Source organism: Dasypus novemcinctus, chromosome 12, assembly GCF_030445035.2.
Source record: "Dasypus novemcinctus isolate mDasNov1 chromosome 12, mDasNov1.1.hap2, whole genome shotgun sequence".
NCBI classification, from domain to species: Eukaryota; Metazoa; Chordata; class Mammalia; order Cingulata; family Dasypodidae; genus Dasypus; species Dasypus novemcinctus.
The window spans coordinates 103,380,634-103,406,563 of NC_080684.1; the positions used below are offsets into that span (position 1 = coordinate 103,380,634).

At 39.6% G+C, this 25,930-nt stretch overlaps 1 protein-coding gene across 1 annotated transcript in view; it reads right to left on the reverse strand.

The window, feature by feature from the left end:
- Window positions 1-25,930, reverse strand: part of ARFGAP3 (ARF GTPase activating protein 3) — a 76,849-nt gene that overhangs the window by 44,103 nt on the left and 6,816 nt on the right. Inside the window, exons 3-6 of the mRNA XM_058308879.2 lie at window positions 15,117-15,189; window positions 12,110-12,241; window positions 11,654-11,737; window positions 6,981-7,065 (exon numbers count right to left, since the gene is read on the reverse strand). Coding sequence (XP_058164862.1) covers window positions 6,981-7,065; window positions 11,654-11,737; window positions 12,110-12,241; window positions 15,117-15,189 — 374 coding nt within the window. The remainder of the gene's footprint in view (window positions 1-6,980; window positions 7,066-11,653; window positions 11,738-12,109; window positions 12,242-15,116; window positions 15,190-25,930) is intronic.

The window sequence follows — 25,930 nt, forward strand, 5'->3', positions numbered from 1 at the left end:
AGGGGATCTCTTTTCACAAGACTTGCATGCTACTTTATTGGAATTGTAGTTGGTGCTGGGTTTAAGATATATGTAGGGGATTTGAATCTCTGGACTGATAATATGACACCCAGGCCCAGAGCCTCAACAGACTTCAGCTCCTACACTTTGACTTATTGGACTTACTCCACTCAGCTAACATGGAGTTGAAGAAGGTCAACCACCACAACATGGAGCCTAGAGTGTCTACAACTAGAAGCGGGAAGAGTGCATCCAGTACCCATGTGCAATCTAAGCCCTCACTTGACATAGGTGTGCAATGGACACAACCAATCCAATGTCCACAGAGAAAATGTGGAATGGGTGTGGGAACGGTAGCCATGGTGGCTGCTGGGTGTGGGGAACGGGAGGAAGAGATGAGATGTGGAGGCGTTTTCGGGACGTGGAGTTGTCCTGGATAGTGCTTCACGGACAATTACGGGACACTGTAGATCCCCCCAGGGCCCACTGGATGGAACGTGAGAGAGTCTGGGCTATGATGTGGACCATTGACTATGGGGTGCAGTGATGCTCAGAGATGAACTTACCAGGTGCAATGGATGTATCACGATGATGGGAGAGAGTGTTGCTGTGGGGGGAGTGGGGGGCGGGGGCGGTGGGGTGAATGGGACCTCATATATTTTTTTTAATGTAATTAAAAATAATAATAATAAATAAATATTAAAAAAAAAAGAATCAAATTTTTTTTTAAGAATTATTTATCTATCTCCCTCCTGTTCTGCCCCTCCCCCCCATCCCCCTGTTGTCTGCTGTGTCCATTTGCTGCATGTTCTTCTGTGTCTGCTTGTCTTCTCTTTAGGCAGCACCAGGAACTGCTCCTGGGATCTTCTGGAGTGGGAGAGAGGTGCTCAATCTCTTGCACCATCTCAACTCCCTGATCTGCTGTGTCTCTCTTTTTTTTTTTTTTTTTAAAGATTTATTTTTATTTATTTATTTCCCCTCCCCTCCCCCGGTTGTCTGTTTTCTGTGTCTTTTTGCTGCGTCTTGTTTCTTGTTTCTTTGTCCGCTTCTGTTGTCGGCAGCGGCACGGGAAGTGTGGGCGGCGCCATTCCTGGGCAGGCTGCTCCCTCCTTCGCGCTGGGCGGCTCTCCTTATGGGTGCACTCCTTGCGCGTGGGGCTCCCCTACGCAGGGGACACCCTGCGTGGCGCGACACTCCTTGCGCGCATCAGCACTGCGCATGGGCCAGCTCCACACGGGTCAAGGAGGCCCGGGGCTTGAACCGCGGGCCTCCCATGTGGTAGACGGACGCCCTAACCACTGGGCCAAAGTCCGTTTCCCGTGCTGTGTCTCTTATTGCCTCCTCTGTGTCTCTTTTTGTTGCATCATCTTGCTGTGCCACTGTCCATTTGGGCCAGCTTGCTGCTTGCTGCACAGGCCAGCACTCCTGTGCATGCCAGCTCACTGCCTGAGCCAGCATTCCACGTGGGCCAGCTTGCCTTTACCAGGAGGCCCTGGAAATCGAACCCTGGACCTCCCATATGGTAGATGGGAGCCCAATTGCTTGAGCCACATATACTTCCCAGGAATCAGTTTAACAATAGTTAAGATTTATATACAGAAAACTACAAAATACTGGTGAAAGAGATTAAAGAGACATAAATAAATGGAAAGATAATCCATATTCATAGTGTGGAAGACTTAATATTGTTAAGACAGCAATGTTCTCCAATTTGATCTATGTATTCAACTAAATCCTATTAAAATTCCACCTGCCTTTTTTTGGTAGAAATTGATAAGCTGGTTCTAAAATTCACAATAGAATAGTCAAAACAATCTTGAAAAAGCAGAACAAAATTGGAGGACTCACACATCCCAATTTCAAAACTTAACTACAAAGCAGGATGCATGGGCATGGTGATATTTTCTAGAAAAGGAGCTGACTACACATTCATGGATTACCCACAATGGGGCTGTTGCTGCTCTGGGCCCTGGAGAATCAGCAGTGAACAAGAACATACAAGCAGAGTACTTCATGCCCCATATTGTACTTGTTAAAATTCTTTCTTTTTCTCCTTTTCAATTTGTAATCCTTAAATTTACTCAGGAATGTACCTACTCACCCAATAAATGAAATTCGGGGTAAACCCTTGAGATGACAATCTACCTGATTAGCAGCTCCTTAAGAAAAATTCTGGATGGGGAAAGAGCAAAGTACTGCTGCATGTGCAAAAGGAGATGTAATGCTAACAATAAAACTTTTTAGGAGAAACTCAGTTAAGGATGCAGATTGAAATATCCCTATAACAATAAAAATCTTACCCTGTAATTAGTTACCTTAGGTTTCTGTTAGCAAAACAAACGGAGACATCTGGACTTAAAAGGTTAAATACATCTCCTGTGGTTTGTCATCCTCTATCTCAAAGGGCCTTTTATGCTAACAGACTGTAATGGTCATAATATTCAAATTAACACCTGTACTTTTGGAAGATACATAACCCACGTTTCTCTTTGTTAGATGACTGTTGGAATTATTTTTTTCTCTTCTCCCTTTATGGAGTTTCCTTATCTTAAAAAGAATCTCCACCTCAAGTTGCTCACAGTCCAGTGGAGGGGACAAACAATGAACATGCAAACAGATGGATTAAAAAATCTCCAATGATCTCCAGAAGTGGTACATACTTTGCATGAAGCAATCAAAACATGTAAACAAGATTGCAGCCAGGAAATATGCCTCAGCTCAGACATAACCTGGAACAGAGACTCGAATAAGGAAGGAGCCATGGGAAGCTCAGGGGAGAGCTTCCCTCTCAAAACGGAAGCGAAGACAGAAGGGTCAGCATGGCTACAGTGTGGTGTAACTCTAAGAAATCAGAAAGCTAAAATCCAGTTAGAGGTTTGTAAATGTCTTCTTTGCACACAACTAAGGTCATATTCATAAAAAATAAAATGTGAAAAAAAATCACAGGTTACGAATCGCATTTAAAAAGCAGGTATGTCAGAGTTGTTTACATATTAAGGAAACAAGACTTCGTAAATGAATTGCAAATGCATTTCCCAGTTTATCATTGTTTTCACTTGAAAGTACTTTCAAAAAAGAAATGTTCAATTTGTTTGTAGTCAAATGTAACAATCTTTTTCTTTTATGAGGCTTGAATATGCATAGATGGGCCATGCCCAGTCCAGGATTATAGAAAAGTTTCACCCATGTTTGTGTCTAGTACCATCATACATTTGAAGCAGGCTAGTAAAATAGGGAATTAATAGATGGATCTGGAACCTGACAGAGAGTCCACGTGGAAATCAGTAATGCCCAAGATGGCTATAGGAAAACCCCACCCCCAGGATTCTGCTATCCAGAACAAAGACTTCTGGGAACAAGGAAAAGCCCCAGATATTCCCCCAAGGACTTTATCATTAGGTCCTCGCTGGTGGGTTGATGGGTAGGGTAATCAATCAGAACAGCAAACAACTGGAACCCCTCCCCTGCCATTAGCAAAGGGATGGAATAATTAATAGTTTATAAAGCAGACCACAAGGCCTGAGAACACTCTTGCTCCGTTCTCTTGCTTTTGGACACATTCTTGCCCTCTGTGTGCTGCTCCACCATTTTTCCTCTGCCATGTGGCCACGCAAGTAAACTGGGGGATTTATAACCTATAATGGGGAACTGTCGTCTGTAAATCAGCCTTCTTTATCCCTTTTCAGCTCCTTCCTCTCTACCTGGAACCCCTGCTCTGTTATTTTCTCCCATTTCTCTTCCCTCCCTACCTGAATAAATGACTGGCCTAACTTACCTGGCATGCTCTTGAAATTCATTTCTGCAGCATAGCCAAGAACCTAGACAAAATCCAGTAACACATTCATGTTTTATACTTAAATCTTTGATCCAGCTGAACTTGAGTTTGCTGTAAGGGGTAAAGAAGGAATCTGCCTTGTTCTGTTGTTTTTTGAAAAATGTATCCATCTGGATACACTGCTATGTCCACTCAAATACCAATAAAATGGAAGCAGGGACTAAAATATGTTGTTCAATGGAAATTCTGGCACTCCCACTATTATACCTATAATTCAATGTAAATGAAGCAACTTCTTTTCTTTACATCCTTCATGACTCCACTCTCAAATAGAGCAATGCCTGCCTCTTCTAGGAATCTTCTGTTCATAAGTACCACTTACTCTCCAACCCTCCAGCAAAAATTTCTCAATAATAACACTTGGCTTATAAATGCCAGCCCTTCTTGTGGTTCCAGAGCCCATGAGCTTGCTACTTAGGTGTCAGATATTACATTTCTTTTGTTATTTTACACTAACATTCTGGCAAAAAAAGAAAAAAAAGGCCGTTCAATTTTAAAACAGAAAAAGTTGACTTCTTGATCCATGTTATCTGTATAAGTGATTTTAAAAAATTTAAGCAATGGATATAAGTATATTTACAATAAATATAATCCTACAATAGCGTCATCCAATGTGAATCATTAGGTATCAACTACTTAAAGAGTTTTAATCAAAATCTTTTTTCTGTTTATAAAAGTAACATATACTCACTATAAAAATTCAATCACTTTATCAGGAAGAAAGTGAAAATCCTCAGTAATTTCCTTCTCTAGTTAACAACTTGGTGCATTCCTTCCAGAATGTTTTTCCTGTGTGTTTTTTATTTATTTATTTTTACAAAAATGAAATCATAGTCCATGTTCAGTAATTTTTCCTCACATTATACCCTATTATGGACATCTTTTCTATTAATATACAAAGTTCTACATCTTCAGTTTTTTAAAAAGTATCTAATTTAACTTTTAATTTGAGAAGTTGTGAGTTAACAAAACAATCGTGTTTACCTTACAGGATTCCCATACATCATGCCACCATCAACATCTTACGTTGTTGTGACTATTTGTTACAAATGATGAAAGAACATAATCACAATATTACTGCTATCTATAGTCCATAGCTTATATTTGGTGTATTTTTCCCACAAACCATCCAGTTCTCAACACCATATACTATATTGTATATTTGTTATAGTTAATGAGAGAACATTCTCGTACTTATACTGTAACCACAGTCTATCATTCACCTTCGGGGTTACTGTATTATAGGACCCCCTGCCTGTATAATCCATCCTAAGTGCATACTCAGTGGCTCTCTGTAGAAGACAGTTTGGCAGTTCCTCAGGAATTTAATATAGAACTGCCATGTGATTCAGCAATCCTGCTAAAAGGAATATATTCAGAAGAACTGAAAGGACACAAACAGACATTTGCGCACTCATGTTCATAAAGGCATTATTCACAATTCTAGATGGAAATAACCCAGGTGTCCATCAACTGCATGAATCGTTAAATAAAATGTGGTATATATACACCATGAAATACTATTAAGCTGTAAGAAGAAATGAACTTGGGATGCTTATGACAACATGGATGAACCTTGAGGATACTATATTGAGTGAAATAAGCCAGACACAAAAGGACGAATATTGTATGGTCTTACTAATATGGACTAAATTAGATGAGCAAACTTACAGAGGTAAATTATAGAGTATAGATACAAGGAGATAGAATATGGGTTGAGAAGGGGAACTTTCTGTAGAATGTTCAATAAGGGGAATTATTAGGAAGCAGATTTGGCTCAACTGATAGAGCAGCCACCTACCATATGGGAGGTCCAGGGTTCAAACCCAGGGCCTCCTGACCCATGTGGTGAGCTGGCCCATGCGCAGTGCTGATGCATGCAAGGAGTGCAGTGCCACGAGGGGTGTCCCCCGCATAGCGGAGCCCCATGCACAAGGAGTGCACCCTGTAAGAAAAGCCATCCCGCATGTAAAAAGCGCAGTCTGCCCAGGAGTGGCACCACACACAGAGAGCTGATGCAGCAAGATGACGCAACAAAAAGAGACACAGATTCCTTTGCAGCTGACAAGAATGCAGTGGACACAGAAGAACACACACCAAGTGGACACAGAGAGCAGACAATGGCGGGGGGGGAAGACATAAAAAATCTTAAAAAAAAACAAAACAAGGGGTATTATAAATGTGGGGAAATGGTTAGAGTTGATGGTAATACATTATAGTGCTAATTTATAAATGTGATTGTGGCTGAAAGGGGTAGCTGAGGGAGGTTAGCACCAATTAAAAGAAAGCTAGAGGATAATCTAGGAACTGTATAACAGTGATTTTGGTGGTAGGTGATGATTGTGGTTAATAGTACAAATCAAGAATGTTGAGGGAAGCAGACTTGGCCCAGTGGTTAGGGTGTCCATCTACCACATGGGAGGTTTGCGGTTCAAACCCTGGGCCTCCTTGACCCGTGTGGAGCTGGCCCACGCTCAGTGCTGATGCGCGCAAGGAGTGCCGTGCCACACAGGGGTGTCCCCGCGTAGGGGAGCCCCTCGCGCAAGGAGTGCGCCCCATAAGGAGAGCCGCCCAGCGCGAAAGAAAGTGCAGCCTGCCCAGGAATGGCGCCGCACACATGGAGAGCTGACACAGCAAGACGATGCAACAAAAAGAAACACAGATTCCCAGTGCCGCTGACAACAACAGAAGCAGACAAAGAACACACAGCAAACAGACACAGAGAACAGACAACTTGGGCAGGGGTGGGGAGGGGAGATAAATAAATAAATAAATAAATAAATAAATAATAAATCTCAAAAAAAAAATAGTTCCCCTATTACAAGGTCTTAAGCATATGGAGATACACAGGAAAAATACAAATAATGTAACATATGGATTATAGTTAACAGTAATATTGTAATATTTTTACAGCAATGGCAAAGAAGGTATTATATTGATGCTAAGGGTCAATAATGGTGGGTTATAAGTGAGCATGGGACTTTTCCTTCTGGATAAATTAAAACATTCTGAAATGGACTGAGTTGATGACAGGACAACTCTGTGATGAAACTGAGAGCCACTGAGTCTACATATTAGTTTTAATCATTTTGTAGCATGCCACTGAACCACAGAACAGTATCAGATGACACTTTTAAAGTCTCACCTTCATTATTTTCTGGTGTGGTTTCCATAGCCTTTGGCATTAAAGATGCTTCTGGTTGTGCTGATGCCCACGCCGTGCCACTTATCTGAAGCAAGGTGAGAAAAGTCATTAGCAGGCAAAGCAAGAAAACAATCAGGAAAAACAAATCAAAGCAGGAGAAAAACCTAATAAATAATCACCTTCTGAGGACTTGGATTAGTGGGAAGGAAAGGTAATATTAAAACGTGAATTCTTAAATCTGTTTCATATTTTTTTTTAAGATTTACTTATTTATTCATTTATTTACTCCCAGCCTTGCAGCTTGTTCCATTCTTTGCTGTCTCTTCTCTGTGTCCATTTGCTGCACATTTTTTCTGTATCTGTTTCTCTCCCTTTGTTGTGTCATCTTGCTGTGCCAGCTCTCCGTGGCGCACGGGCCAGCTTGCCTTCACAAGGGGGCCCTGGGACGTGAACCCAGGGCCTCCCATATGGTAGACGGGAGCCCAACTAATTGAGCCACAGCCACTTCCCTCTGTTTCATTTCAATGTTCACATTTCTTATTTCTCCTTTTTTTGAAAATAAGATTTTATTTTGGAGTAATTTTAGATTGACAGAAAGTTTGCAAAACTAGTACAGCAGTTCATGGAGGCCCTTTGCCCAACTGTCCCTAACGTTAACATACCCACAGCACATCTGACAAAACCGAGATCACTTTTGGTGCAACTCTACTAACTACATGGCAGACTTTACTCAGATTTCACCAGTTTTTCCACTGATGGCCGTTCTCTGTCCCAGGATCCCACCCAGGAAACCACACTGCATCCAGTCATCATGTCTCCTAGTTTCTGCTGGTCTCTGACAGTTTCTTAGTCTTTCCTCGCTTTTCACAACCTTGAGATTTTAAAGTGCCAAGGTTTCTGTAGAATGTCCCTCAATTTAGATTCATCTCCTGTTTTCTCATGATTAGACTATGTTTGGGGGAAGAACACCACTGAGGTGAGGAACCCTTCTCATTTCATCACATCCGTAGGACTTACTGCTGCTGTGAACCTGCATCCTCTGGCTAAGGCGGTGTCTGCCAGTGTCTTCACTGTAAAAGTCACTATTTTCCCCTTTCTATACTCTAGACTTGGGCAGCAAGTCACTAAGTCCAGCACACACTACATTAGGGTTTGCATATATGACTGGTGTCCTTATAAGGAGACACAGAGACAAGTGGGAAGGCCACATGAAGACAAGAGGCAGAGACTGGAGTTACACTGCCACAAACCAAGGAGGCTGAAAGCCACCAGAAGCTGGAAGAGGCAAGCAAGGTTTCTTCCCCAGAGCTTCAGAGGGAAGCATGCCCTGCCAACACCTTTATTTCCAACTTCTAGCCAGAAATGAGAGAGAATACATTTCTGTCTGAGATATGTTACAGCAGCCCTAGGAAACAAATACAAACACTGTTTTTTTGGTGTTCAAATTGTTCCAGCGTCGACTGTTCAGAGCTTGTTCAGGTTAGTTCTCAAGTCCTTTTGATATGCCCCCAACGTTTTGTCCCCCAGCATTCCTTACTTTCTAGCACTATCAAATGTCCGCACTCACTTTATGTTTTCTCTGGCCCAGCCCTAGAACCTACCATTTCTCCAAAAGAGCCCTGGTTCCTTGTACTGGAGAATGTTATTTAGAAACTGAGATCTGGGAGCTGGGTGTACCCACTGTGCTGGGGCTTCATTATCTCTAGGCCCTCTCAGTGAACATAGCCAGGTCCTAAGCCATGTCTACATACATATCCATAATTAGTTCTCCATCCATCTGTGTGGAGATGGGTGTGTGTATACATGTAACTCTAGGCCATACCACAGGGCTCAGAGTTCTCCTCTTCTTAATCTATCATTTCTATTCCCAACATTTTACAGTTGCTAATCATAAACATTCTATATCTAGTCTTAAACAGTAGCAACAGCTGACAATAGAACATAACTCATTACCTACTTCTAAAAAATCTACAGACAATCCAATTATTACAGAAGGAATAATTAGCCTATAGAAAGTAGGGCTAACAATACCCCCATGGCACTGTTGCCAGGATTACCTGCCCTAACAAAAGCTTTGCACCTTACCCAATACCTGGCAAGTCCTCAATGTGACATTATCTTCCTCTCCCCAGTGATATTTTCTGACATCTGATGAGTGAATGATAACTGAAACTTTCTCATTGGAAGGTCAGACAGCTAAATGGCAAAGCCCAGAATAGGAGCCAGAATGATTCCAAAGTCTTCGCGTCTCAAGTCCTGCCCATCTTTCCCACAAGCTGTTCAAGGCTCAAATGAGATCACAGTATATGGAAAGTATTTTAGAACCAGCAGTGAACTCATCCAATGTTATCAAGCTGAAGCACATGCAAGACTTCTCAAGTATTTTCAAAACCACGGTGCTACAAGCAAAGCACAATAAATTAAACATGAACACGCTGGAGCTCATGAAGGGAATGTACTAAAGGGAGTACTAGGTATGGTAAAGGCATAAGTTCATGACTTAAAATCCTAAAATGAAGGATCATAAGCAAGGTTTTTGGTTATTTTACCTAATTTTAATCTTTCCTTATAAAATTCCATCTGCTTAGGATTCTAACATGCTGAAATGTACAGAAACTTTGCTTCTCCATTATACAGAGAATAAAAAATAGGGAGGAAAGCGGATTTGGCTCAACGGATAGTGTCCGCCTACCACATGGGAGGTCCAGAGTTCAAACCCAGGGCCTCCTGACCCGTGTGGTGAGCTGGCCCACATGCAGCACTGATGCACACAAGGAGTGTCATGTAGTGGAGCCGCACACGCAAGGAGTGCACCCCTTAAGGAGAGCAGCCCCGCACGGAAAAGCGCAGCCTACCTGGGAGTGGTGCCGCACACACACGGAGTGCTGACGCAGCAAGATGACACAACAAAAAAGAGACACAGATTCCCAGTACCGCTGACAAAAATATAAGCGGACACAGAAGAACACAGCGAATGGACACAGAGAGCAGACAACCGGGGGGTGGGGGGGAGGGAAGGAAGAGAAAGAAAGAAAAATAAAATAATTTTTTAAATCAAAAGAGATGAACTAATTAAAAAAAAATAGGGAACAATGACAATTAGAAAATGTTTGAAGATGCTGCTGCTAACAAATGTCAGTAGGAACTAACAGGGTTATTTTCCCACTCTCTCCCCTAGCCTGCCTCAAATCCAGGTTGAACATTAAGGGAGGACACTGGGTCATCAGCCAGCCCAGAAGACTGCCCATCCTCTGCTCCGAAGCACTTGAGGCACTTGTTAACAATGCAAATAACCAGGCCCATCGGGTCCCAAGTGCATGAATGCCAGGGAGGTGGGAAGGGGGAGGGGGGAGGGGAGAGGAAGAAGGCAGGGGAGGCAGTATTTGGGAATCTGATTGTTTGAATTTGAGGCACACTTAAATATGAGATACTTTGGCCTAAACCATGACTTTGATCTCAACAGTTCAAAACAATAAAATGAAAGATCTGAAATTTTCTCTTTTACAAAGATTTCATGTGCTACGTTCGTTGCTTTATTAGAATAAATAAATCAGTAAAATTGAACTACTTGAGGCTTAATCTTTTCTCCAAGAAAGGAATTTCAGAAACCCTCTAGTCTCCTCCAGGTTATACATAGCAGTTAAGCAAAAAGTGCCTAGTCTCCAAGGGACTAGATGAGGCAGGGCAGCCAAAAACAAACAGCGGAGGCTCTAAGCCCTGGTACAGATTTTCTTAAAGGGCCAGTTAGTAAATATTTTAGGGTTTTCAAATTTATATCTCAATCACAACTACCCAACTCTGTCATTATAATGCAAAAGCAGCCAGGATGGTATTGTAAATAATGTATGGTTGTAATTTAATAAAACTTTATTTAAAACAACTGTCAGGCTAAATTTGGCCCACAGCCATAATTTGCCCATCCTGATTTAAGTGATTTGGGGAAAATCCAAGGAGGGACAACAGATGGTTAGTCATTGCTCTTATTTGACCATGAAGAAGATAATGATGCAAATAGCATTAGTGAAGGCGTAAGCTGTGCTAGGCACTGAGTACTTTAACCTATGTTAACACATTTAATTTTCACAATAGCCTTGAGATATGGTCTATATACACAGCTAAATAGGAATTTTGAGATTCAAACCCCCATTAAAGTTTGGGTTAAAAACAAAATAAAAAACAAAACAAAACAAAACAATGGATGCATTCTTCATCCATTCCAAAGCTCTGACTTGAACTGTAGCATACTGCCTGTAAATAATCTTACATGGGCACCTGGCTTCCAGATAAAAACTACATTTTCCAGTTGGCCAGCAGGATATGAGCAGAAATGATGTGTGTTACCCCTAGATTTTTTCTGTAACAGAGTAGGGCACTTACTTTCCTCGATGTTTGTACTCTTCCCATGGCTGGGAAGTCATGACCTGGAACAGCCACTGTGAAGCCTGAGATGGAAGCCACATGTTGAGCAGAGTAACATCCCTCAGCCAGCCCTGAACAGTCTACCTCGGAACTGTTGATGGGAAAGTTAACTTCTAGCTTGTTTAAATAGCTATATCTCAGGGTTGTTTATTACAGCAGTTTAGCCTGTATCCTAACTGACACGTTTTACATATACACCCTTTATAACTGCCAGTATAAGCATACTCCAAAATTACGTGAAGCATAATACATACCTCAGGAGAAACATGAGAAGCAAAAAAATCTTCATCTTTTGGTGGAGGGGACAAAGGCGGAACCACACAACTATCAAGCCACAGCTAGAACACAAATACAAAGCAATTTAAAAAATATGAAGCTTAGTGTTAATACTCCCCTTTTAGAGACCTGTTTGTTAAAATTAGTACTTTCTGTTATTATAAAATCAGGAACAATGCCTACAGGAGGCCACTGAGCACATTTTAATAATGTATCAATCCAGTAACTTTTCCTCCCAAACCTTGAGGAAATCAAGTAGCCCAGACCCACAAACTATTTCTGAAAAGCACAGATCAAGGACTTCACATCTAAATGCAGATTCCAAAGTACAATGCTTCCTTCTAAAAGAATCCAGGCAGAAGACTTTACTCTTACTACTTTTTCTAGAAAATAAACATTTATCTGAATGAGTCAATCCAAATCCAGTGACTTACATCAGTGCCATGCTTTCGTGTGGCCTGGGAGGCGAGAGACTTGATTCTCTCCCTATAAAGCTGGGCTGCACGACTATTGTACTTGGCATTGGTGTCGTTGGTAGTACACCCATGCTGATGGAAAAAGGAAGACTGAAGAAGGAAAGTGCATCAATTAACAGCAGTACTGCATTAAATCTACAATAGTGACAGCAAATACTGGTGAAAACCACAGGATTTAAACACCAAGACAAGTTTTAAAATACATTTTTTCCTTGCAAAAAAAGGAATTCCCTCCACAGATGTAAAAATAACATTTTGGTAAAATGGATACAAGACTTGGATTACAAAATGCAATAACTGGCCCTTTATTTCTCCATCAAATCATCTCTGTCATTTTCAAGTTATTTTGGGAAGGCTTTCCATTTAGGAAGACTTTTTTTTTAAATACACTCTTTTATATTTTTATTTTTTAAAAGATACTTAAATTACATAAATGTTACATTAAAAAATGTGGGGGATTCCCATATGCCCCATTCCCTACCTCTCCCATACTTTTCCACATTAACTAATCCTTCATTAGTGTGGTACCGTTATTACGACTGATGAACACATATTGGATCATTGCCACTAAGTGTGGATTATAGTTTACATTATAGTTTAATCTCTCTTCTGCACAATTTTGTAAGTTATGACAAGGTATATAATGGTCTATATCTGTCATCGCAACATCATTCAGGACAATTTCAATGTCCCCAAAATTGCCCCATATTACACCTATTTTCCCTCTCCCTCCCCTCAGAACCTCCGGTGGCCACTGCCTCAACATCAATAATAAAAGTTTTTCCATTGTTAGAATAACAGTAAGTCTACTATAGTCCATCATTCAATCCCCAATCCTGAAGATTCTGGGATGGTGATGCCCATGCTGATTCTAATTGAGAGGGGGCTTAGATTCCATGGGGCAGATGGATGGGACTATCTTGCTTGCAGCTGTACACTCTATTCATTTAGTAATCAATTTAAATTTGGTTTCCACAAAATCAGAATTTTTGACAAACATTTTGGAGCTATACTAACATTTACCTTGTTGAATACTATTTCAGCATTAACAGAGACCATGACCTAGGTAAGATGGAAGAGTGTTTCAAACAATTAGGAGAAACTGCTTTCAAGCACCTCATAAGGATCCACATACACACATGAATTAATTTAAAGCACAGCCTTTAGCCTGCACAAGGTATCCTTTTATTAACCTAAATTGATTAAAAATGGGTTAATATGTACTGAACACTCACATGTACCAGATCCTGTTCCAAGTTCTTTCTGGACATCATCTCATGAAATCCCAGACCAACATCATCGGACAGTCTTTATTACTATCTCCACTTTACATGTGGGAAATGGAAGCCCAAAGAGGTTCACCAGCTTGCCCAAGGTCACACAGAAAGTGAGCAGAGCTGGGATTTAAATCCACACAAGCTGGCCCTAAGCCCGCATTTTCCACTGCTTGGCCTGCTGACCCTCTCCTACCCTATCTGCCCCACCTCTTCTGGCTGATCTCATTGTTGGGTGGGGGACTGAAACCTGGAAGTCTGGAAATGATAGATAATCAAACCCATAGTATGAAACCAAGTTATGCATAAGTTTATGAACATCATAATAATGGGTGTAGGTTTCTAATAATATGAGTGAAACATCTAAAGCATGCATTCTTTTTCATTAATCCACCTTGCTTCAGTGCAGTACTTTCATCACAATTCATAGAAGAACATTTTTATGATTGTGCTATTAACTATAGTCCATCACTTACAATAGGGGTCACTGTGTTGTATAGCCCAACGCACGCATTCTCAACGGGGGCAAAAATTGTCTCTTGGAAGGTGAGAAATCTAGATAGTACAATGGTTTGTGGCCCTCCAAAGCTCACACCTACTCAACAAAATCATATTCCTCTTGTTGGAAAAGTTATATTAAGTTGAAATTGAAATTAATTAAATTAATTAAAATTACTAAATTTTTCTGCTTGGGATCAAAATAATAGAAAAAAGGTTGTGAATATAAGAAAGGAATCTAGTACTCTGGAAACTAATGGTTTTAGCTTTAAATATTTAATTGATGATAGATTTATAATTTTTATCTGACATATACATAAATTTGATTTTTTACATTTTGAATGTTTAATGGCACATTTAAGGGAATCCCATTTACTCAATCTACACTATTTTGGGATGATAGATAGGGTGTAAGTGCTTTGGGAGATTTTGCTGGCTTGACTTATAAGTCTGCCAGTTTGGTGTTTGAATGGTCTGAGAAAATTAGACATACTGAACTTGTAAATGAAGTTTAGAATGTCTGAGGATCCTTAATTAGGTCTATAAACGGGATTAAGGGAATCTGCACTGTTTATTTAAAATTAAAAAATTAATTTTAGTATAAAAACCACTACGTTTATAAATTATGAGATTTGTAAACTGTATTTGAAGATCTGAATAACAGATTTCTTAATTTGTAGATTTAATAAATTAAATATTACTTCAAATAGAAGCAGCTATAAGCATTCTATTCTAAGTACAGAGTCATCCTCAGATGTTGAAAAACTATTGTCATAAAGAAACCTTCTGGTTCCTCTAGTTCATCACATCAGGTTTTATTTTCTTCAAAGGACTTAATCAATACGTGTTGTTTTCTTGCCTATCTACTGCTTTAATTACTTTCTGACTGTCTTTGCCTCTAAGAGAAGAGATCTTGTTTGTCTTGCTTGCCACTATATCCCCAGCACCTAACCCAAAGCTTCAGAAGGCTCACATTTTTTAATAAACAAGTCAACCAAATCTGTCCAACTCCAAAAGCCCATTATATTCTTTCTATTATACCATAGAACCTCCCATCCTAACTTTGTACAACTCCTGGGCTATAAATTTTTTACGTTTATAAAACCAACTATTACATTAAAATGTTGAACTTTTTTACTAGCATAATAAATATTTATACAGGAAGGAAAATGACATGTCTGAGGTGAACTTACTGCATTAGCATTTCCTCCAACTTGCATGCATCGCAACTGAAACCAAGACCAGTTAGAATCCAACTCTGTAGATCTAAATGGAAAGAATATTCTTAAATGTAAATATTTCTCTTCTCTAGAAGCAAACCACTGAACTTTTAAGAACAAGATTTCCTTGTTCTTCATGACCTAAATAATTCTAAATTTATGTTAACAAATGCTTCCAGGACACTAAGACTCAGGAGTGGGTGAGGACTGGTGTGAGAGGCTCAGGCTCCTCCCATCTTTCCAAGACGCTAAGGCTCTGGTGACCCAGAGGGTCTGCTCTCCTCCATGCACGACCACAGGCAGTCCAGGCCAGGGCAGACTAGGCCATGCCAAGCAGGCCAGGCCAGTAGCACTTTGGCTGCACTAACTCCAGTCAACCATCTCCAGTAAGGCACAGGAAGATGGCAAGCTTAGTGGGGCTGGTGGAATGATTCCCAACTCTTTCCACTCATTCGTGGTGGGTTATGATCTCAAATTTGGTGATGTGTCTCTTTTCAAAATAAATGTACTATTTGGATTTCTTTAGGTCAGTTCTCCACTTGTCCAGATTGACCCCTAATAGGAGCTTACAGGATGCTCCTACTCTCATCATTAGGTAGGACAAACCTACCCCAACATTGCTACCAACAGGGAGGAGAGAAAACTCAGGATTTCATGCTCCTGAAGTGAAAACTGCAAGTCCTCCTGCCCCCACCATACCTTATGTCCTACTAACCTCCAATCTAAGATCAAATCAGGGCAAGGTAAAGGCAATAATTGTAGGCGCCAATAATAAAAACCTCACCAAGTGATCACTGTAAAGCAAGATCTGACCAGTGCAAAAGAGTTAGAAGTATTTATATTGATTCTATACATAGGAGCAAAATGCAAGACTATCCTGCTATTCAACAATAGCTTGCCCCAAACTAAATGTAAAGAAATGTGGACAACTTAGAACTGGTATTGGCAGAACATCTTTACAAAATGGGCAAGGTAGAAATAAAGGAAAAGAGGCTTCAGATCCACAAAAATTTTTATCATTTCCATTCACTAATTTCTATGCCTAGTGATATTGTTTAACCTTTGCAAATATTAGGAAGTTATGATGAAGCCAGCAGCTACCTTAAGATTAATAATAACACTAATACATAATGGTGAATCTACTTCACAGTGACATAAAATAAGTAACCATAAAATCACATTTTATAAGAAACAGATTTTCCAAAAACAAACATAAAAACAAAAGCAATCAAAACATCCTTTAGAACTTAGAATTTCTGATTACCAAGCAAGATGATTAAACTATATTCCATTTAGTAAATAATTAGTTGTTCTGAAATCCTTCCTTGGGTACCGTGATTTCATGAACCCCCAGGTTAGTATGTGCCACCCCCACCTTCTCTGTAATAGGATAGTGGTTCAGAGTTCAGTTTCCGGAGATCAACTGAGTATAAATCTCAACTTTTCCACTTACTAGCCAGGCGACCTTGGGGAATTACTTAACCTGCTTGTGCCTTATTTTGCTCATCTATAGAGTAAGATAATTGTTCAAATAAAAATTAAGTAAACTCAAGTGCAAAAAGGGCTTGGAACAGTGCCTAGCTCGTGGTTAATTCCATATAAGTGCTGGCTAAAATTTTCATCACCACCACCATCATCATGGTAACACGGTCATACTGTCTTGTATTGTAATTGCTGACCCTTCTCTCTCTCCCACTAAGTGGCAAGTTCTGAGTACAGGGAATATCCTATGTTTTTCTCTCAAGCTCTTAACACAGGGCCTGGCACATAATAGGTACTCAAATATGGACTGAATTAATGTCCTAAAATCGAGGCTGTAAGTACTGAGCTACGTTCATCTGCCTTACAACTTTTGGTACTAAACTATTTTTTTTAAAAATATGGGAGGGAAGAGGACGTGGCTCAACTGATAGACCATCTGCAGTGTCCAGGGATTGATCCCCAGGGCCTCCTGACCCGTGTGGTGAGCTAGCCCACACGCAGAGCTGCTGCGCACAAGGAGTGCCATGCCATACAAGGAGTGCATCCTGCAAGGAGAGTTGTCCCACGTGAAAAAAGCACAGCCCACCCAGGAGTGGCGCCACACACATGGAGAGCTGGCGCAGTAAGATGATACAACAAAAAAGAGATGCAGTTTCCTGGAGCCACTGAGGGTGCAAGCAGACACAGAAGAACACACAGCAAGTGAACACAGAGAGCAGACAATGGGAAGGCTGAGAAAAAATAAAAAATGAATCTAAAAATATATATATATATATATATATATATATGGGAAGCTGATGTGGCTCAAACAGTTGAGCACCTGCTTCCCACAAAGGAGGTCCTGGTTCTTGGTGCCTCCTGAAAAAACAAAAACAAATGAAAAAACCAACCCGGGAAACCAATGTGGCTCCGTGGTTGTACATCAGCTCCCCACATACAGGGTCCCAAATTTATTCCCTGACCCCAGGTACCTCAAAAAAAAAAAAAAAAAAAAAGATACAAATTGAAAGAAAATTCCTTAATATGATAAAAAGCATATATGAAAACCCCACAGCAAATACCATACTCAATGGGGAAAAAAGGTTGAAATATTTCCCTCTAAGATCAGAAACAAGACAAGGTTGCCTATTGTCACCATTGTTATTCAACATTGTACTAGAAGTTCTAGCTAGAGCAATTAGACAAGAAAAAAAGAAATTAAAGGCATTCAAATAGGAAAAGAGGAAGTAGAACTCACTATTTCCAGAGGACATGATCTTATATTTAGAAAATTCTGAAATGTCTACCACAAAGCTACTTGAGCTAATAAATGAGTTCAGCAAAGTGGCAGGATACAAGATCAGCAAACAAAAATCAGTGATGTTTTTGTATTCCAGTACTGAGCAATCTGAGGAGGAAATCAGGGCAAAAATTCTATTTATACTTGCAACAAAAAGACTCAAACACCTAAGAACCAATTTAACCAAAGAAGTACAGGACCTATGTGCAGAAAGCTACAAAACAATGATAAAGGAAATCAAAGAAGACCTAAACAAATGGAAAGACATTCCATGTTCATGGATTGGAAGACTAAATATCATGAAGATGTCAATCCTACCCAAACCGATTTATAGATTCAATGCAGTACCAATCAAAATTCTAACAGCCTACTTTACAGAATTAGAAAAGGTAATTACCAGATTCATATAGAAGGAAAAGTGCACCCAAATAGGCAAATGCATTCTATAAAAGAAGAGCAACATGGGAGGAATTTCCCTGTCTGACCTTGAAACTATTACAAAGCTACAATGGTCAAAATAGCAGGGTACTGGAATAAAGACAGACACATTGAAAAGTGGAATAGAATAAAGAATCCAGAAATAAACCATCACCTATATGGTCAATTGGTTTTTTTCTTCTTCTTTATTTTCTTTTAAATGTTACATTCAAAAAATATGAGGCCCCCATATACCCCCCATCCCATCCACCCCACCCTTCCCACATCAACCACCTCTTCTATCATTGCGGCACATCCACTGCACCTGGTGAATACATTCTGGAGCACCACTGCACCACCTGGACAGTGGTCCACATTGTAGTCACACTCTCCCCCAGTCCACCCAGTGGGACACAGCAAGACACACAACATCCAGCATCTGTCCCTGCAGCACCACCCAGGACAACTCCAAATCTTGAAAATGCCCCCACACCATATCTCTTCTTCTGTCTCCCTACCATCAGCAGCCACTGTGGCCACTCTCTCCACATCACTACTACAATTTCTTCCCTTACTAATCACAATAGTTCCCCAGCAGAACACTAGTAATGATGTTCAACTGGTTTTTGACAAACATGCCAAGTCTATATTAACAGTTCAAAATAGTTTCTTCAACAAATGGTGCTGGGAGAATTGGATATCTAAAATCAAAAGAGGGAAACGGACTTTGGCCCAGTGGTTAGGGCGTCCGTCTACCATATGGGAGGTCCGCGGTTCAAACCCCGGGCCTCCTTGACCCGTGTGGAACTGGCCATGCGCAGTGCTGATGCGCGCAAGGAGTGCCGTGCCACGCAAGGGTGTCCCCCGCGTGGGGGAGCCCCACGTGCAAGGAGTGCGTCCTTGAGGAGAGCCGCCCAGCACGAAACAGAGTGCAGCCTGCCCAGGAATGGCGCCGCCCACACTTCCCGTGCCGCTGACGACAACAGAAGCGGACAAAGAAACAAGACGCAGCAAATAGACACCAAGAACAGACAACCAGGGGAGGGGGGGAAATTGAATAAATAAATAAATCTTTAAAAAAAAAAAAAAATAAATAAAATAAAATCAAAAGAATGAAAGAGGATCCCTACCCTTTCCCTATACAAGAATCAATTCCAAATGGATCAAAAACCTAAATATAAAAGCCAGGACCATAAAACTACTAGAAGAAAATGTAGGGAAACATCTTAAAGACTTTGTGATAAGTGGTGGTTTCTTAGACCTTATACCCAAAGCACATGAAACAAAAGAAAACATAGATCAATGGGACCTCCTCAAAATTAAGCATTTCTGCACCTCAACAGGACTTTGTCAAAAGGGTGAAAAGGTAGCTGACCCAGTGGGAGAAAATATCTGGAAATCACTTGTCTGATAAGATTTTAATATTCATGATATATAGAGATGTTACAATTCAACAACAACAAAGACAACCCAATTAAAAACTGGGAAAAGATTTGAATAGACTTTTGTCCAAAGAAGACATACACATGGCAAAAAAAAATTTTTTAAATGTTCAACATCTCTAATTAGGGAAATGTGAATCAAAACTACAATGAGATATCATTTCACACTTACCAAAATGGCCACTATTAAAAAGAAAGAGAACTACGAGTGCTGGAGAGGATGCAGAGAGACAGGATGCGTTCATAGATAACGCAAAATGGTATACTACAGAGGACTGTTTGGCAATTCTTAAAGAGATTGAATATAGATTTGCCATGTGAACTGGCAATACCACTGCTGGATATATACCCAAAAGAACTGAGAGCAGTCACATGAATAGACATCTGCACACCTATGTCCATAGTGGTGGTGTTCACAACTGCCCAAACTGGAAACAATCCAGGTGACCATCAGCCAATGAACGGATAAACAAACTGTGGTGTATTCACACGATGGAATATTAAGCAGCTGAAAGAAGAAATGAAGTTGTAAAGCATATGACAAAATGGATGAACCTGGAGGACAATATACTGAGTGAAGAAAGCCAGACACAAAAGGAAAAATACCGTATGACTGCATTACTAAGAACTAAATCTATTGTGTAACATATTGTATGATTCCATTTATATAAAATATAAATCAATTTAAAGATGAAATTTGATGAGTAGTTATGTAGGGCTACAGAGGGCATGCTAAGGGGTATGGAGTTTTCATTTTTGGAGTAATGAAATAATTCTAAAATTTTTTTGTGATGATGAATGAACAACACTGTGATTATACTAAAAGTCATTGAATATATACTTTAGATAGATCTTACGGTACGTAAATATATCTCAATAAAACTGCTTAATAAATAAATAATTTGTGCAAGAATAATCAAAAATAGAAGCTATGTACAGCAGGGGAAACAGAGAGAGATTGAGAGGTGAAGAATTTTCTTGTTTGTCTGCTTTTCAGTTATTATTATTATTATTGAAATAATGAAAATGCTCTAATAATGACTGAAGTGATGAATGCACAACTATATAATTATACCAAATACCACTGATTGTATACTTTGTATGAACTTTATGCTTTATTAATATGTATCAATAAAATTGATTTGTTAAAAAAAACACATTAGAGGCATACAACAGCAGGCTTGAAATTATAGAAGAAAGAATAAGTGATACCAGAAAGCAAAACAGCTGAAATTGAAGAAAGAACAGAGAGAGAAAAGAATGGAAAAAACTGAGCAGGGACTCAGGGAATTGAATGATAACATGAAACACAACAACATATATGTCATGGGAGTTCCAGAAGAAGAGAAGAGAAAAGGGGCAGAAAGAGTATTTGAGGAAATAATGGCTGAAAATTTCCCAACTCTCATGAAAGAAATGAACTTGCATGTCCAAGAAGTGCAGTGCACCCCAACCAGAATAAGTGCAAATAGATCTACTCCAAAACACATACTACTTAGATTGCTACCAAACTCATTCTGTGAAGCTAATAACATCACGCTAATACCAAAGTCAAATAAAGATATTATGAAAAAAGAAAATTATAGACCAATTTCTCTAATGAATATGGATGCAAAAATCCTCAACAAAATACTTGCTAACCAAATTCAATAGCACATTAAAAAATTGCACATCACAATCAAGTGAGTGTAGGCAAGGGTGGTTCAACATAAGAAAATCAATCAGCATAATACACAACATTAATAAATTGAAGAAGAAAAATCACATGACCATCTCAATAGATGCAGAAAAGGCATTTGACAAAATACAGCAATGTTTCTTGATAAAAACATTCCAAAAGACAGGAATAGAAGGAAACTTTCTCAATATGATATGGAAAACCCACAGCTAAAATCATACTCAATGGTAGAAGACTGAAAGCTTTCCTGCTGAGATTGGGAACAAGACAAGGATGCTCACTCTCTTCACTGTTATTCAATATAGTGATAGAAGTTCTAGCTAGAGCAATTAGGTAAGAAAAGAAATAAAAGTCACCCAAGAGGAAAGGAAGAAATAAAACTGGCATTATTTGCTGATTATATGATCCTATACTTTGAAAATCCTGAAAATCCACAACAAAACCACTAGAACTAATACATGATTTGAGCAAAGTGGTGGGATACAATATTACTACATGAAAATCATTAACATTTCTATATACTACTAATGAGCAATCTGCAGAAGAAGCCAGAAAAAAAATTCCATTCACAATACAAAGAGAATAAAATATTTGGGAATAAACTTAACCAAGGACATAAAGAACCTGCATTCAGAAAACTGTAAAACATTGCTAAAAGAAACCAATAATGATCTAAATAAGTGGAAGAATATTCCATGTTCAGGGGTTGGAAGACAATATTACCAAAGATGTAAATTCTACCCAAACTGATGTACAGATTTAAAGCAATCCTAATAAAAATTCTAACAGCATTCTTTGTAGAACTGGAAAAGTCAATTATCAAATTTATCTGGAAGAGTAGGGGTCCTGAATAGCCAAATATATCTTCAAAAAGAAGAATGAAATTGGAGGACTCTTACTTCTTAAAGCATACAATCTAGCTACAGCAGTAAAAACAGCATGGTACTGGTATAAAGATTGACAGATTGACCAATGGAATTGAACTGAGAGTTCAGAAATAGACCCTCACATCTATGGTCAAGTGAGTTTTGACAAGCCTGTCAAACCCACTCAGCTGGGTCAGAATGACCTATTCAACAAATGGTGGGAAGCGGATGTGGGTCAGGCAACTGGACTCTAGCCTACCACATAGGTCGCTGGTTTGGATCCCAGTGCCTTCTAAAGACAGTGAGCTGGTGCAATGGGCAGGTGCGGCAAGCTGACACAAGAAGGTAAAACATAATGAGACATAACAAAGCAGAAAGTAGAGGTTCCCGGTGCCTCCTAAAGAAGACAGGAAGGTGACACGACAGGCAGGTGCAGTGAGCTGACGCAACAAAATGACACAACAAGGGACTTGGGGAGGAAAAACATAACGAGAGACACAACGAAGCAGGGAGCAGAGGTGGCTCAAGAAATTAGGTACCTGGGAAGTGAACGTGGCTCAACTGACAGAGCCTCCATCTACCATACGGAGGATCCAGGGTTCAATCCCCAAGGCCTCCTAACCCATGTGGTAAGCTAGCCCATGAGCAGTGCTGCCGTGCTCAAGGGGTGCTGTGCCACACAAGGGCATCCCCATGTAGGGGTGCCCCATGCACAAGGAGTGTGCCCCACAAGGAGTGCCCTGCATGAAAAAAGCACAGCCCGCCCAGGAATGGCTCTGCACACACGGAGAGCTGACGCAGCAAGATGACACAACAAAAAGAGACAGTTTCCCAGTTCCATGGGATAATGCAAGTGGATGCAGATGAACAGAGCGAATGAACACAGAAAACAGACAACGGGGGGAAGGAGAGAGAAATAAATAAAAAATTAAAATTAAATTAGATTAAATTAAATTAAATTTTGAAAAAAGAGATTAGGCATCTCTCTCTCACATCAGAGGTCCTAGGTTCAGCTCCTGGTGCCTCCTAAAGAAAAATGAAAGACTAACAGACACAGCAAGTGCAAACAACGAGGGAGTGGGAAAAATAAACAAATCTTAAAAAAAAAAATGGTGCTGGGAAAACTGGATATCCGTATGTAAAGAAAGAAAAAAGGATACCTATCTCACAACTTATACAAAAATTAATTCAAAGTGGATCAAGGACCTAAATATAAAAGCTAGAACCACAAAACCCCTGGAAGAAAATGTAGGGAAACATCTTCAAGATGTTGTGGTAGGTGGTAGCTTCTTGGACCTTATAACCAAAGCACAAGCAATGAAGTAGATAACTGGGACCTCCTCAAAAGTAAACATTTTTGTATTTCAAATGATTTTGTTAAGAAGATGAAAAGGCAGTCAACTCAATTAAAAAAGCCTTCAGAAACCATATATCTGACAAGGGTTTGATTCCATGTTATATAAAGGGATTATAGGGAAGTGGATATGGCTCAACAGACAGAGCTTCCACCCATCATATAGGAGGTCCAGGGTTTGATACCCAGAGCCTCCTGGCCTGTGTGGCGAACTGGCCCACATGGAGTGCTGCTGTGCACAAGGAGTGTCACTCCGCACAGGGGTGCCCCCCATGCAAGGAGTGCAGCCCCATTAAGGAGTGCACACCGCCCAGGAGTGGTGCCACCCACACTGAGAGCTGACGCAGCAAGATGACACAACAAAAAAGAGACACAGAGAAGAGACAATATGAGATGCAGTGAACTAGGGAGCTGAGGTAGAGCAAGAGAATGATCACCTCTCTTTCACTCTGGAAGGTCCCAGAATGGGTTCCTGGAGCTGCCTAATGAGAACACAACAGACACAGAAGAACACACAGCAAATGGACACAGAGAGCAGACAATGAGGAGGGGGGAAGGGGAGGAGAAATAAGGGGGGAAAAATAAATTATACAATTTAACAACAAAATGACATGCAACCCAATTAAAAAATGGGCAAAAGTCTTGAAGACCATATTCTTAACACCTTGTAGTAGAAGAACATTACTGTATTTATATTAGTAACTACAATCTTCATCTACAGCCAAAATTACACGGGGAAAAAAACTAATGTAACTTAGACTATAGTTAACAACAATATAGTAATATTTTTATAGCAAAAGCAAAAAAGGTATTAATGATAAAGGTAAAAAAATATAACATGGGGTTTAGTTTTGTAGATAAAAATATTAAGCATTTTTTTCCTCTTCTTCATTTTCGTCATTAACAAGGAAAACTTGATTAAGTCATTTAACTAAACTCTGTTCATCTGTGAATCTTTCTGAACACTGGAGGTACAACTGAATTTGTTTTTGGTATCAGATGAGATAAGAGTTCCTGGACAGAAACTATTTGGAATAACGCTTCCATAACTTGTTGAACTGCCTTTTGTCCGTTATTTTATTTTTTGAATTTGAAATAAAGTTTGAATAAAAAAATAAACTTTTAAATAAGCATACCACCCATGTCAAACTGCTGGGAAATGGAAACATATGTGAATGTTTTGGTAGGGGGTGGGGTGAGAGGAAGGCAAGTAAAGAGAGGATTCTAGAGGAAGGACTCACTTTTTTACTTTACATACTTTGCAAATGCCTGGATGTGTTTACAATGACTAGCGTTTGTCATTTTTTTTAATCAATACATTTTTTTAATCAAAAAATTCCTTACTAGGTATCCTTCTCATCCTTGAATTTCCCTTGACCAAATCCTAGAGTGCTGCCCTCTGGTTATATAGTAATTTTTAATACAATTGTTTCTGAGTCATGTATAGCATTATGATTCATGCATTCATATTTATCCAACTTTTAAAGGCTAATGATTAAGTCTGTGATAGCACCAAACAGACCCTGATGTCCAGCCTCGTCAGGCTCCAGGCCAGTCCTTCCCTCTATGTGGGACACATCAGAAAACCACCTAACTTCCTGGAATGGCTTAAAGTGGCAGTATGCTTTTGCGGTGAGGAAAAGGGAGGACAAGATTTTAATGGGAGGGACTTGGCAGAGAGGAAAAGGCAAAGAACACAGTAAAAAGAAAAAGGAAGAGAACTAAATTTATGAATTGCCTGAGTCCAGCTTCTATTGGTTCTGGGCAAACTAGTTACCAGATGCTAACTGATAACAACTGATCTGGAAAAAAGTACATTAAAAATAAAGTTGGTCTGGCAACTAAATTCCTCGACATTAGAAAAGAGACAAGGGCAGGATAGTGTATTCAAAATATTCTGTGACCTATGTCTAAGAAGAGAAAAAAAGAAACCAAAAGACTCTAAAAGTAGTAAGAATGTACAAAATAACTCTCTTTTCTAAAGAATTACTTATGGAGTTATAGGACTATAATGTTTAGTGCATCACGCTTGTACAAATTCATTTCTGAAAAAAACTCTTTGCATCAGGAAAGTTCTTTTTAAAAATTAACATAATTAAAAAGAAAATTATGTAATTATTACTGCATAGTTTTTGTGTGATCAAACAAAATATCTCATTATAAACTATAATCGATTTTATCCTATAGAAGCAATTGTGCTTTTATAGTAATACTGTTGTATCACTATTTCTTTCTTAAGTCATAGTAAAAAATACAATTGCTTACCACA